Here is a 12,478-nt window from a genome sequence, read left to right on the forward strand (position 1 = left end):
AGAGACCAACCATAAGTCTTCTGAATCCCACTGTCAGGCTAACAGGATTGCAGTGAGTCTTGGGGGGATTCCCGGTGTCTTTCTCCTCGCTTTACCACAATACTCACTTTTCGTCATTTGCAAACTTAATTCCACTGCTTGTAATGGGATCCAGGAAGAACCAGTCAAAGCCAGGGAAGTATCGATATATCTGAACACAAGACAAGATGGAGAGCATTTTCAGAAGGATTAAGACAGCTGTGCGGAGGGCAAAGGCCAAGAGTTCTGATAGTTTAGGTTCCGGGAGTTAGGGAAATGTGTAGTTTCCATCCATTCCCAGCTTTGTCTTGGCTTTGTAGATGGAGACAGAAGACTCATTTGCCAGCCCCAATGATCAGATGGGGTTTCCACACCTCAGGTACAACTAGAATCCTGCTCAGAAACCAGACTCCCCACAGACAAAAGACCAATACCCACCCAAGGGAATAGGGATCAAAGGCTAGCTTCCTCGCAAAAAAAAAAAAAAAAAAAAAAAAAAAGCAGTACCAATGATATGAGAAAATAAAGGGTTGTTCTGGCCCACAGGTGGTAGCATGAGATCACGTCAAGAGACTCTAGAACACACACTGGTTAGGAGCTGAAGTGGGAAGGTGGGAGGGCAGGCCAGAAAAAGGATGGACTCCAACTGCTGAGGGAAAGGTGGGGATGACCCTGGAGTCCCTAGCAAGGATTACATGGACTTCATTTGGAGACATTGCTGTGTGCCTATGTCCAATCACCCTCTAGTACTCAAAGTATAGGCTCCACTCTGAGGAGGGAGACGTCTGCAGCCTCCCACAGCACCAAGTGGACAGTGATGCTATGAGATCGGGGTGCAGTGAAGCCATGTGGTACTGAGTACACAATGAGGCCACAGGGCCAAGGCTCCTGTAGTACCCGTGTCCCTGGCTGAAAGCCATCCCCCCTTCTCTGGAAGCTCTATGAGCAGATCAGTGCCTAGAACTGGGAGTCCTTTAGTAACATCAAACTAAACAATTTTCATTATCTACTTGCTCTTACTTTCATAGCAATTATGTTAATAATGAAAATAAGTTTTGCTAAAATCATATACTTGCCACTGAAAATGGATGACTCTTTGCTTCTTCACGGATATTTGTGAATGGAGACTCCAATATAAGGGCATCCGGTGGCGTCTCTAGATAAGCAAACACAGATTGCTGATAGTGGGTAAGAAGAGCTGGTGGGGCTGGATGGCTGGGGAGCTTAGACAGGACAGGGAGCTAGGTCCCCACTTCTGCAGGCCTCCCACCACCATGAGGCCCAGCCCCCCAGGCACCCTGATGACTTTTGAGGATCCTGTTGGGAGAGCAGGTTGGGTAAACTCTGAGCACATCAGGGCCGCACCCTGGATGGTCAGCTCGTGCCATCACTGTGGTGCTCGCCAGTTAGAACTTGCTTGGCAAGAACGTGTAACAGAGGCTGGACCACTAACACGTACAACAAGATGCCCAGCCACAGTGCCTGGCTCTCTCACCTCGCTCGCAGAGGCGCCGTACCAGATTTGTTGCCACTCTGGGAAGAAAAAAATAGAGTTCAGCTGAATTATGATGGAAACTCTTTTAGATGAGACTGACCCTGGAAAGTCCCAGAGAACCTGACCTGAAGCTAACTTGGGGCAACACCTGCTGCCATCTCCACTGCCTGTATTGGTTCTAAACCACTCCTGAACTGAGGAGTAGTTCTATATTGGTTCTAAACCACTCCTGAACTGAGGAGTAGTTCTATATTGGTTCTAAAACACTCCTGAACCGAGGAGTAGTTCCAGAAATCCAATTTCTCCTTAGTCCCTCATGGTACTTCACTCCCTTACCCCCTACCACAGGGCCAGGAACCAAGATTGAAAGAATGGATGATGCTATAGTCTCAGAGGCCTTGGGCTACTTCAGGGGTCACACATTAGGCCTGCCTTCACGAAGTCTTCCTCCTGCCTGAGAGCTCTTACCCAGTGCCCAGTGAATGGCCCCAAATATACACAGGGTTGTCACCACTTCTTGCTTTGATCCAGTCAAAAACATGGAGTGCATCATACGTCATGCCTCGCTCCGATGGTGTTCCCACTGAGTCACCCCAACCTGAGGAAGAATGTCAAAGGCAGCGTGTGAAACTGAAGCAGCCTCAACAGAAGCTGCCCTACAACCATCTGCAGTCCACATTTGTGCGCCCTCCTCTGCCGCTCCAGATCTGATGGCAGGGCCTGGAAGGGAACCTCTCCTACTTCTCATGGCTGACAAACCAGAGGTTCTTGTCATTCTACATGCACATCAGATTGGTAACTAACAGAACAGAGTCAGCAAAACACACACCAGAACTTCAATTGCATGTCTTGCTAGTGCCTGCCCACAGGTGTAAACAGCCAGCCTACTTCCTCCTCTGCTCTGTTGACAGGCCAGCCCTGACGCTCATGAGGGTCAGGCCAGAGGGAACGCTGATAAGACAGCCCAGTCTGCTCAGGGCCCACAGAAGGACTAGGTCAGAGAGGAGGAAGTCACGAAGCTGCAGAGGTTAAGAGATTCTTCTCACAGTTTCCAGCAAAGATCAAGTACAATTGCCTTTTCAGTGGCTCAGCACCGAGTCATCATCACATGACCTGAATACACACAAGGCTCAGAAACTCAATTCTGCTGTGTGAGCAAACCCCATAATTATAATGTCAGCCTCCCAACCCCAGGAAAAAAGAACTGAGGAGGGACATGGGTAAATGCTTAGGATATCGTGTGGGAGACATGAAGAGAGACAGAGTAACACAATAGGAGCAGAGTCAGAGAGGGAATTGGGTGGTCCCATACCACATAGGCAGGCAGAGACTCAGCCTGGAAAGACAAGATGCAGGGATGTCTTCTTGACAGACTATAGGAAGAGAACACAGGAAGGAGACATTCTTTTCACTACCCTAGGATCTCAGCACACAAGAGGAAGAATGTTTCTAAAAAACCTTTGCAGCATGGAGAAGGAAGAAGGCAGGAAAAGGAGCAGGACTTCCTAGCTCTTCACTTAATTTTTTTTGAGCCCATAACATTCATCCTTTTGTTTGCTTGTTTTGCTTTGCCTTGCTTTGAGACAAGGTTTCTCTGTGTAGCCCTGGCTGTCCTGGAATTCCTTCTGTAGACCAGCTGGCCTCAAACTCAGAGATCTGCCGAGTTCTGGGATTAAAGGTGTATGCCACCACTGCCTGGCTCAGAACATTCATCTTGATGGAACTTTCTTTATTGAAAGACATCACTGTAGTCAGCAGGACAGTTACTCCTGGAGAAGCCCACATATGAATCACAGACTTGTAAGCACATGACCTTCAGGCCAGGGAGTTAAACTGTACAAAGAATGAAGGCCACTCAGTAATGGGCCAACCTTGAGATGGGGTGATACTGGATCATCTGGGTAAAGCCCAAGTATTCATAAACATTTTGATAACAGAAAGAGACCAAATGTGAGGGCCCAAACATCCATGAGTCACAGGGTGTAGAGGCCTCTGCAGCTAGGAAAGGTGAGTGTGGGGCCTCTCTAGAAGTCACTGAAGAACAAAGCTCATAGACACTTTAATTGTATCTCAGGAGCTAAAGTTTTTAGAATTCTGATCTCCAAAACTACAAGATAATAAATTTGCTTTGTTTTAAGATATTCTGTTTGTGATAATTTTTTACTTCAACAAAAGAAAACTAATATAAACCCTACTTGCAGGTGGCAGTGGTTTCTATCCCTTCCCAATCAATCCCTGAGCCTGAGGACATCTGAATAACTGCTCTCCTCCAGAAGAATCAAACAAGCTAGTTAAGCAGCCTTTTCCCTTTGAGATCTCCAACAGTTGCTTGCTGTTAAAGAAGTATTTCTGCTGTTCATTAATCAGAATGCTCATAGCACACATCAAAATGGATTCTCAGTCTGCCCAGTAGCAACCCTGACTAAATACAAAAAGAAAGAAGCAAGGCAGAAGAATCTCTGTGTTCTCAATGAACCTTTTTCCAATTGTCATCATTTCACCAAGACTAACTCTGCTACTAAACCAGTGTCTAATACCCAGCTGCAGGGAAAATCTGAGTCCAATGAGGAGAAAAGGCAGTACTTTCTGCACTTAAATGTTATATCAGGGCACTGACAGTAAAGTCGGCACCAGAAGCTACAGCAGGATGCCTACTACCCACCCTTCCTCCCACTGACAGCACAGCCCTTCAGGCCCAGCACTGCACAAACAAGTGCCGTGCCTGGGTTCCAAGCTCTCACTCAAATCTGCCCATCATGTACAATCAGAAGCAAGGGCATGCCTGGATACACTCTTTTGTTTGTTTGGTTTTTTGAGGGATACATTGAAAAAGAACCTCACCTCTGTAATCGAAGGTGACCACATGGTAACCAAGGGAACTCAGCACCTGTGAAATGAAAAACATGCATCATTGGCTGTAAGGCTTGCTTCCTGCTAAACCCATCCAGAGTTCTGTCCTGAATCTTGCATGCAGTGGGAACTTAACAGACTATTGGCAGGTAGCTCTCGTTCGGACCTGCTACTGTAGAATGTTCTCACTTCCTCTGGCTGAGCAACATGGGAAGGGTGCCTTTGCTGCTGCTGCCTAGATGGCCAAGTGGCCAGCTCCTATAGTTCCCAGGATGATGCTTCACAACACTGGGCAGCAGACAGCTCTCAGGTACCATGAGCAGGCCTGAGGCCTGAGGCAGCCAGCATGTTGGTGGACCTCAGAAACTTCATTTGAGGACCCTTACTGCGGCCTACTATTTCTCTGATTTTAGTGAATTTCTCTATTCACTTACTAGCTGTCTTGTCCATTCTCACTAAGATCATTACTCATGTACTCATGCGCGGTGCCCAATACACTGGCTAGGGTATGCCTAGACAAGTGAAAGAGACTTCCACATCACCACTGTCGTCTACAGTCACTTAGCATGCCACCTTCAGGAAGACATGGTGCTTTCCTGGGTAGCCTGGTGAATCCTCCCCTCCTAGCCTGCACTCAAAGCTTTGTGGGTCTAGACAAGGAAACATCAAGGGAACTGCTAACTTCTCAGCTTACCTTTCCTGTCTTGATACAATTTTCTCAAGGGTATGAAAACTTCCCACTACCCAGAGCAAAATAGGCCCACATATATATGTGTATTTTCTTTTCTGCCCTATTAGATACAGACAACTCTTTAAGCTGAGGAGGGTAGGCATGGGAGGCCAAGCATGCTGTACCACTGCTCCAAGACCCAAAATCAAAAACAAAACCATAGGGCTGGCAAGATAGCTCAACAGGTAAAGAAAGACACTTGCTACAAAGCCTGGTAATGTGAGTTTGATACCCAGAACTCACACAGTGCAAGGAAAGGATCAACTTTCACAAGCTATCCTCTGACTTCCTCTATTTGCACTGTACACACACACACACACCACCACCACCACCACCATCAACAACAACAAAATAAACCTACAAAAATGAAAGGGATTCCAAGTCATGCCCAAGGCATGAACATTCACTTGCAAGAGCTTCTATCAAGCCTGTATGGCTCAAATTCCATCAGTCTTTATACTCCCTACACCCCGAGGGTGATCCTGCAATAAGGATAGCTCCCGCGGCATTTCTGTATTTGAGGAACACATTATTAAAAACAATGGCAAATGCCTTTCATCTCATTAGCAAATACATGTATGCACCGTTTCTGGAGCCCACCCCAGAAGCAGTACAATATAAGACCCATGGGCATCACCTTTAACATGTCCATGAATGATGACTTTTCAGAGTGGCTAGTTCAAGTGACCCCTTCTATTCCAGCATCCTGTAGCTAACAATCCATCAGCACTCACCTTGTACAGCTCCACACGGTGGTCGCCTCCTCTGCAGCATGAAAGGGAAGGAAATAGGAAGTGGTATTAGTGCCCATGCTCAAGATGATCCTCAGGAATCTGGGACTCCAGAGTTGGAGAGATGGCTCAGTAGTTGAGAATGCTTACCACTCTTGCAGAAGACCTGGGCTGTTTCCAATACCCATATTAGGCAACTTACAGTTATTTGTAACTACAGTTCTATGGGATCTAATGCCCTCTACCATCTGCCATCTGTGGGCATGTGCACGCACATAGTGCACATAAACTCATGCAGACATGCATACATATATATTTTTAAAATCTTCAATCTGGGATCCCAAACCCCATTTCAAAGAAGGTAGACACATGACTTTGGATTCCCCTAAATGGTATCAATCTTCTCTCCAGCATCTTAGGCATATTTCTTAATTATCATGTGTACTTTTCATTTTTCAGTAGGAATGAACACTTACTGCCCAGATTAAAAAAAATTAAAACTGGAAAATAAAATTAAAAAAAAATACAACAGATCCCCACCATGCCTGCCTGCATCACTCAGCTCTCCCCAGCTTCCTAGGGCCAGGCCAAGACTACCTATGTGTATGGAAGCTGTGTCCCAAGGAACTTGTCCAAGTACCTTCCTAGTTCAACCCTCACTTCCTATCTAGACCCTCGGTCATGGGAGCTCCTTTCCGCCTACTGCCTCACTGCTACACTGATATCTCTTCACATGCATGTGCCATACACGTGTGTGAAATGTACCTAGACCTAGGTAAGTGAGCCCCGGACCCAGCTACTGGACCTTCATCAGGAGCCCCTTGGCTCTCATCATAGTGAATGAGAATGGCTAACTCCCCAGCAGACTAGTGTCTTAGCAAGCATTTCTTATTCCCTTCTTCATCCTTCAAACCTATTTTCCTTCTTTCATAATGAGTACTGAGGCAATTTCAGGTATATGGTGAGTGGGAATGCCATTGCAGGGACACATGAATGAGTTAGAGGCAAGAAACCCAATACATTGCAGCACCAAAAAAAAAGTGTTCAAGACCAGAAGGAAATCCTGCCAGATGTTTTTAGTTGTCTTTGGAAGATAGCTTTCCTAAAATCCACAAGCTCCCTCCATTACCTGAAAAAAGAAAGTGGGCTCAGAAAGCCACGCCTTTGAGAGACTTCAAGGCTATAGAGAATGACGGAACCCTGCTTGGGGAGGGAGGGATAGCTAGAGAGGAATCTCGGTGAGCCACAGCCTTTGAGAAATGGGGGTGTAAACAGGACTAGACAGAATGCAGGCACTATAGGCAGTCTCTGGGAGTGGGAAGGCACAGTAAATCATTGAATGTCACCATATTCCTTTCAGACATAACTACAGAAAAGCTTTGTCCTTTTTATTCAACACGTGATTACCAGAAATATGTGTCACAGCCAACTATAATTTTTTCATTTAGGGAAAGATAGTACAAAAGCTGTTTATAGCTTGGTCTTTGAGAAGCAAAAGAGAAACCTATTGCAGCTTGTCCCCAACAAGCTCTGTAAACTGTGCAGAGCATGTGTGACTCAGTGGCTAGACATTCCGCTCTTGGCACAGAGGCCAGCCTCTTTCTACAATGCCCTCTGCATGGCTTCACAGCAGATATCTACCCAGGACTACCTTTGCCTTCAGAAAGATCCATACATTGTTCTTCTTGCTGTTTCTACCTATAAAAGTTTACCCCACAGCTACCCTCACACTACCCTGCTGGTGAAGGGTTGCCTCCCTTCTGAATCCTCCAGGCTCTCTCACAGGCAACCCAAAGAAGCATAGAAAAAGGAACCGCAGAAGTTTCAAACAATGCTTTCCTTAGAAAAATGCATCTCCCCGCCTCCCCTGTCCCTTCTGAACAACATGCTATGGTGTAAAAAGAGCATGAACTCTTTAGGTGGGAGAACAAATCCAGATTAAACTAGTCTGAATTAAACCCACTCATGAGAAGCATCTGGGATAAAACAGAAAGGCCCAAATGGACAAAGTGTGTACTTTTTCAACAGTCCCATTAGGACACACTGGTATTGCTTGTGTCAAGGATGCCAGCAGACAGCTCCCCCACACAGGCAGTCCAGGACACTTCATGCATGCTCAGCCTTCACCTTCCCCTATGGCCACTTTTCAATACTCTCTATTATCTCTATTTTAGAAGTGAGGGTAGAGGGGCTGGAGAGATGGCTCAGGGGTTAAGAACACTGCCTGTTCTTCCAGAGGTCCTGAGTTCAATTCCCAGCAACCACATGATGGCTCACAACCATCTGTTATGAGATCTGGTGCCCTCTTCTGGCCTGTTGGATACATGCAGACAGAATGCTGTATACGTAATAAATAAAATCCTTAAAAAAAAAAGATTTATAAAAAAAAAAAAGTGAGGGTAGAGGAGAAGAGGAGCCTCAGGTCTGGGAGCAGCATCAGAGGAGGCCCAATCTACCAGCCCAGGAGCAGCAGAGGGAGGCCCAAGCCACCACCCAGGAGCAGTGAGTGACCACCCAGAGAGACTACAGCAGCAGCTTCCAGTAGTAGCTTCCATGAGCTATCTCAAGAAAAGAGCACCCAAAGGAAAGCCACACCTGAAGCTCCTCTCTTTCCACTTGTGTCTGCCTGTCTCCTTGGGCATGGCCACAGTTACAAGTTCACTGACAAGATGCCTACAGAACAATACTCAACTTTACATGGAAAAACAAAAAACCCAGGATAGCCAAAAATAACCCTATACAGTTAAGGATCATCTAGGGGCATCACCATCCCTGACTTCAAGCTCTATTATAGAGTTATAGTAACGAAAACAGTTTGGTATGGCATAAATACAGACAGGTAGGCCAATGGAACCGAATAGAAGATCCTGATATCAACCCACTCACCTATGAACACCAATTTTTGACAAAGAAACTAAAAATATAAAATGGAAAAAAGAAAGTATAGTCAACAGATGGTGCTGGTGCAACTGGATGTCGACATGTAGAAGAATGCAAATAGATCCATTATCTATTGCCATGCACAAAACTCAAGTCTAAATGGATCAAAGACCTCAATATAAATCCATCCACATTGAACCTGAAGAGAAAGTGGGAAATACCCTTTAATGCATAGGCACAGGAGACCACTTCCTAAATAAAATATCCATAACACAGACACTGAGAGCAACAATTAATAAATGGGACCTACTCAAACTAAGAAGTTTCTATAAGGCAAAGGGCACGGTCAACAAGACAAAATGACTGCCTACAGAACGGAAAAAGATATTCATCAACCCCACATCTCAAAAATATACAAAGAAATCAAGAAACTAGACATCAAACTACCAAATAATCCAATTACAAAATGGGGTACAGATCTTAACAGAATCCTCAACAAAATCTCAAATGGCAGAAAAACAGTTAAGGAAATGTTCAGCATCCTTAGTCATCAGGGAAATGCAAATCAAAGCAACTCCATCTTACACTGATCAGAATGGCTAAAATCAAAAACACTGATGACAGCTTTCACTGGAGAAGATGTGGAATAAGGGGAACGCTTCTCCACTGCTGGTGGGAGTGCAAACTTGTACAGCTGCTGCGGAAATCAATATGGTGATTTCTCAGAAAATTAGGAATCAACTTACCCTGCAATACCACTTTCGGGCATACACACAAAGGAGGCACACTCATACCACAAGGACACTTGCTCAACTATGTTCATAACTACATTATTCATAATAATAGCCAGAACTTAGAAACAACCTAGATGTCCCTCAACAGAAGAATGGATAAAGAAAATGTGGTATATTCATACAATGAAGTACTACTTAGCAGTAAGAAACAGTGACTTCCTGAAATTTGCAGGCAAATGGATAGAACTAAAAAAAAAAAAAATCCTGAGTGAGGTAACTCAGACCCAGAAAGACAAATATAGTATGTATTCACTCATAAGTGGATACCAGACATAAAACAAAAGATACACAGCCTGTACAATACATAACCCCAGAAAAGCTAGAACCCTCTTCCAGAAACAGAGGGAAGCAGACACAGAAATTCACAACTAACCATTGGGCCAAGTTCCTAGAGTACAATCAAAATGAGGAAGGAACAATAAACTGAACAAGAGTCAAGACCATGATGGGGTAACTCACAGAATCAGCTGACCCTAGCTAGTGAGAGATTCCTGACTCAGGTCTGACAACTCAGGAACCTGCATAAGACTGAACTGCATTCCCTGAATACAGGTGACAATGATGTGGCTGGGGCAGTATATGAGGCAGTGGGTCTAAGATCTAACTCTAATGCACAAACTGACTTTATGGAGCCCATTCTATACGGAGAGATACCTTGCCCAGCCTAGGCATGGGGTTGAGGGGCAGGGAAGCTTGGTCCTGCCTCAACGAGATAATGAGACAGACTTAGTAGACTTCCTAGGGAAGGCCTTAACCTCTCGAGGAACAGATGGGAGGCAGATTGGGGAGAGGTGGGAGGAGAGGAGGGAGGGGGAACTGGGATTGGAATGTAAAAAATAAAAATTTTAGAAAAAGAAATGCGTCTGCCTTTCCTATGGCTGCCCTAGTCTACACCCTGGGGCTATCTTACTGGTAAGATGGACTTGCCTGCCACTCTTCAGACTAGGGTGACAAACACAAAGGTGAAAGGGAGTCATCATTTTCCTCAAGGTGTACTGAAGCCACCAACAAGTATCATCATCAACCCTTGACTGACTACCACTTCCTTAAAGAGAAGCCCTGCTTTGTAAACTAAATACTAGCAGACACAGTGACCTTTGAGTCAAAGCAGGAAGAAGGACACCCCAAGGCTGAAGGAGCTCAGTCTCTCTGTCAGAGACACATCCCCCCCCCACACACCTGATTAAAATTCAACTTCCAAAGATGCTTGCTACTCAGCACTATCTTCTAAATTCTCCCAGCCACAAAAGAACTCTACCTTTTCTTTGTTCTGAGACGCTCTTCTTGCATGAGGTAGATCAGTAAACCTGATTATGTAGACCACAGGCCCACTTTAGATAGTCAAAGCTAACACATTTCCAGCCTAGGAAGGAGCCAGGTGCTGCTGTACAGAGGTCACACCACTTGTCTGAGTTTACCTGGTGCCTGCATTCCCATGAAGATATAGAATGATGGGGTGGTTAGAAGCCAGAGCATCCTCATACCACATCTGGTCCTTCCCTTGGGCATTTTTCCACCAGATGGAGGGGATGGTGTGCCTGCAGACAGAAGTAGAGGGGGAAACAACGTCACATGCCTTCTACACAGACAGCAGCATCTATATGAAAGTCTGTGGAGACAGAAAGTAGCAGAGCTCCTATCTACACACAAGTGGACAAATAGGTGGGTGGCATATTATCTCATACCTCAAACAAGAACTAGAACTGTAAGTTGCCAGCCTTAGACAGAGCAAAAGGGCCTCTCATTGATCCAACAGTTTGTTCTGGTAGCTTTTACCCAGATGTTAGAGAAATCCACTCTGCATTAACAGGAACTCCCTAGATAGAACCTTCTGCATTCTAGGGCCACAAATACATGGACAAATTTACCATCAGCCAGGCTAACCCAGGCTCTTGGATACTGCTATTCTGTTTGGCCAAACTTTCCTTCAGAGATCTACAAAGGCCAAAAAACGAATACTGTTAATCACTGGGGAGGGTCTAAATTGATGTCTACTTTTCCTCTAAAAATCTTAGCCAAATTCATTCTAGATGCCAATGACATAAATCTTTTAAAAATCAAGTAGTCAAGTTTGTTTTCTCCCACCTTTTCCTCTCTCACTTTTTTCAAAACAGTGTTTCTCTGTGTAGGCCCTGGCTGTCCTTAAACTCAGAGATCACCCTTTCTCTGTCTCCTAAATGCTGGGATTAAAGGTGTGTTCCAACCACTGCCTGGCTATTTTCTCATTGTAATACATCTTTCTTATCCATTCATGAGGATAATGTTTCTGGGTTTCTAGCCACTATAATTATCACTATAATTATCCCATACAATCATAACCTATAGTACCAGATACCTGAGAGGCTGTGGCAGGAAGATTGCTGTATTCTCGGAGTCTAGGTAATATATAGTATTTTTTTTTTCGAGACAGGGTTTCTCTGTGGCTTTGGAGGCTGTCCTGGAACTCACTCTGTAGACCAGGCTGGCCTCGAACTCACAGAGATCCGCCTGCCTCTGCCTCCCGAGTGCTGGGATTAAAGGTGTGCGCCACCAACACCCGGCTGGTAATATATAGTATTAATGGTAACCCATTTTAAATGTTTGCAGCTGATAGTCTCCTAGCAGCCAGACTATCCCATTGGGAACTCTTGGCAGAGGCCCAGTGTGTACCTCCAACTGTTGGTAGAGGGCAGCTGCCACTGAGCTGAGTGTTCAGAATGGTCCTTGGGTTGCACTCAGGCCTTTGCACAAGCTGGTAGAGAATCTGAAGAGATGTAGTGAGGCAGTTGAGAGGATAGCCTGTTGCTTCCTAAGGTCCAAGATCACAGAATGGCCTAGATGGACAGGCGAGGGCAGCAGCTGCTGTCGACTGCCTTGAGAAGTGAATGGCCATCACCCTAACTCTTGTGGGAACTTAAGAATGTACACAGGTTCTGTTGATGCTTTCTGCCTGAGTACCACCATGGCATGCCTCCTGCATAAGACAGAGCCTTACTCCTAC

The 12,478-nt window shown here is 45.3% G+C and overlaps 1 protein-coding gene across 3 annotated transcripts in view; it reads right to left on the bottom strand.

Annotated features, from left to right (window-relative positions):
* Abhd12 (abhydrolase domain containing 12, lysophospholipase) overlaps positions 1–12,478 on the bottom strand; it is a 76,606-nt gene that overhangs the window by 4,871 nt on the left and 59,257 nt on the right. For all 3 annotated transcript variants that reach the window (XM_005072544.4, XM_040746464.1, XM_021228675.2), the window contains exons 4-10: positions 10,917–11,036; positions 5,828–5,858; positions 4,355–4,400; positions 1,982–2,111; positions 1,514–1,551; positions 1,095–1,174; positions 108–190 (exon numbers count right to left, since the gene is read on the bottom strand). In XM_005072544.4, the coding sequence (XP_005072601.1) occupies positions 108–190; positions 1,095–1,174; positions 1,514–1,551; positions 1,982–2,111; positions 4,355–4,400; positions 5,828–5,858; positions 10,917–11,036 (528 nt within the window). The remainder of the gene's footprint in view (positions 1–107; positions 191–1,094; positions 1,175–1,513; positions 1,552–1,981; positions 2,112–4,354; positions 4,401–5,827; positions 5,859–10,916; positions 11,037–12,478) is intronic.

This window comes from Mesocricetus auratus, unplaced genomic scaffold (assembly GCF_017639785.1).
Source record: "Mesocricetus auratus isolate SY011 unplaced genomic scaffold, BCM_Maur_2.0 Super-Scaffold_100004, whole genome shotgun sequence".
Taxonomy (NCBI): domain Eukaryota; kingdom Metazoa; phylum Chordata; class Mammalia; order Rodentia; family Cricetidae; genus Mesocricetus; species Mesocricetus auratus.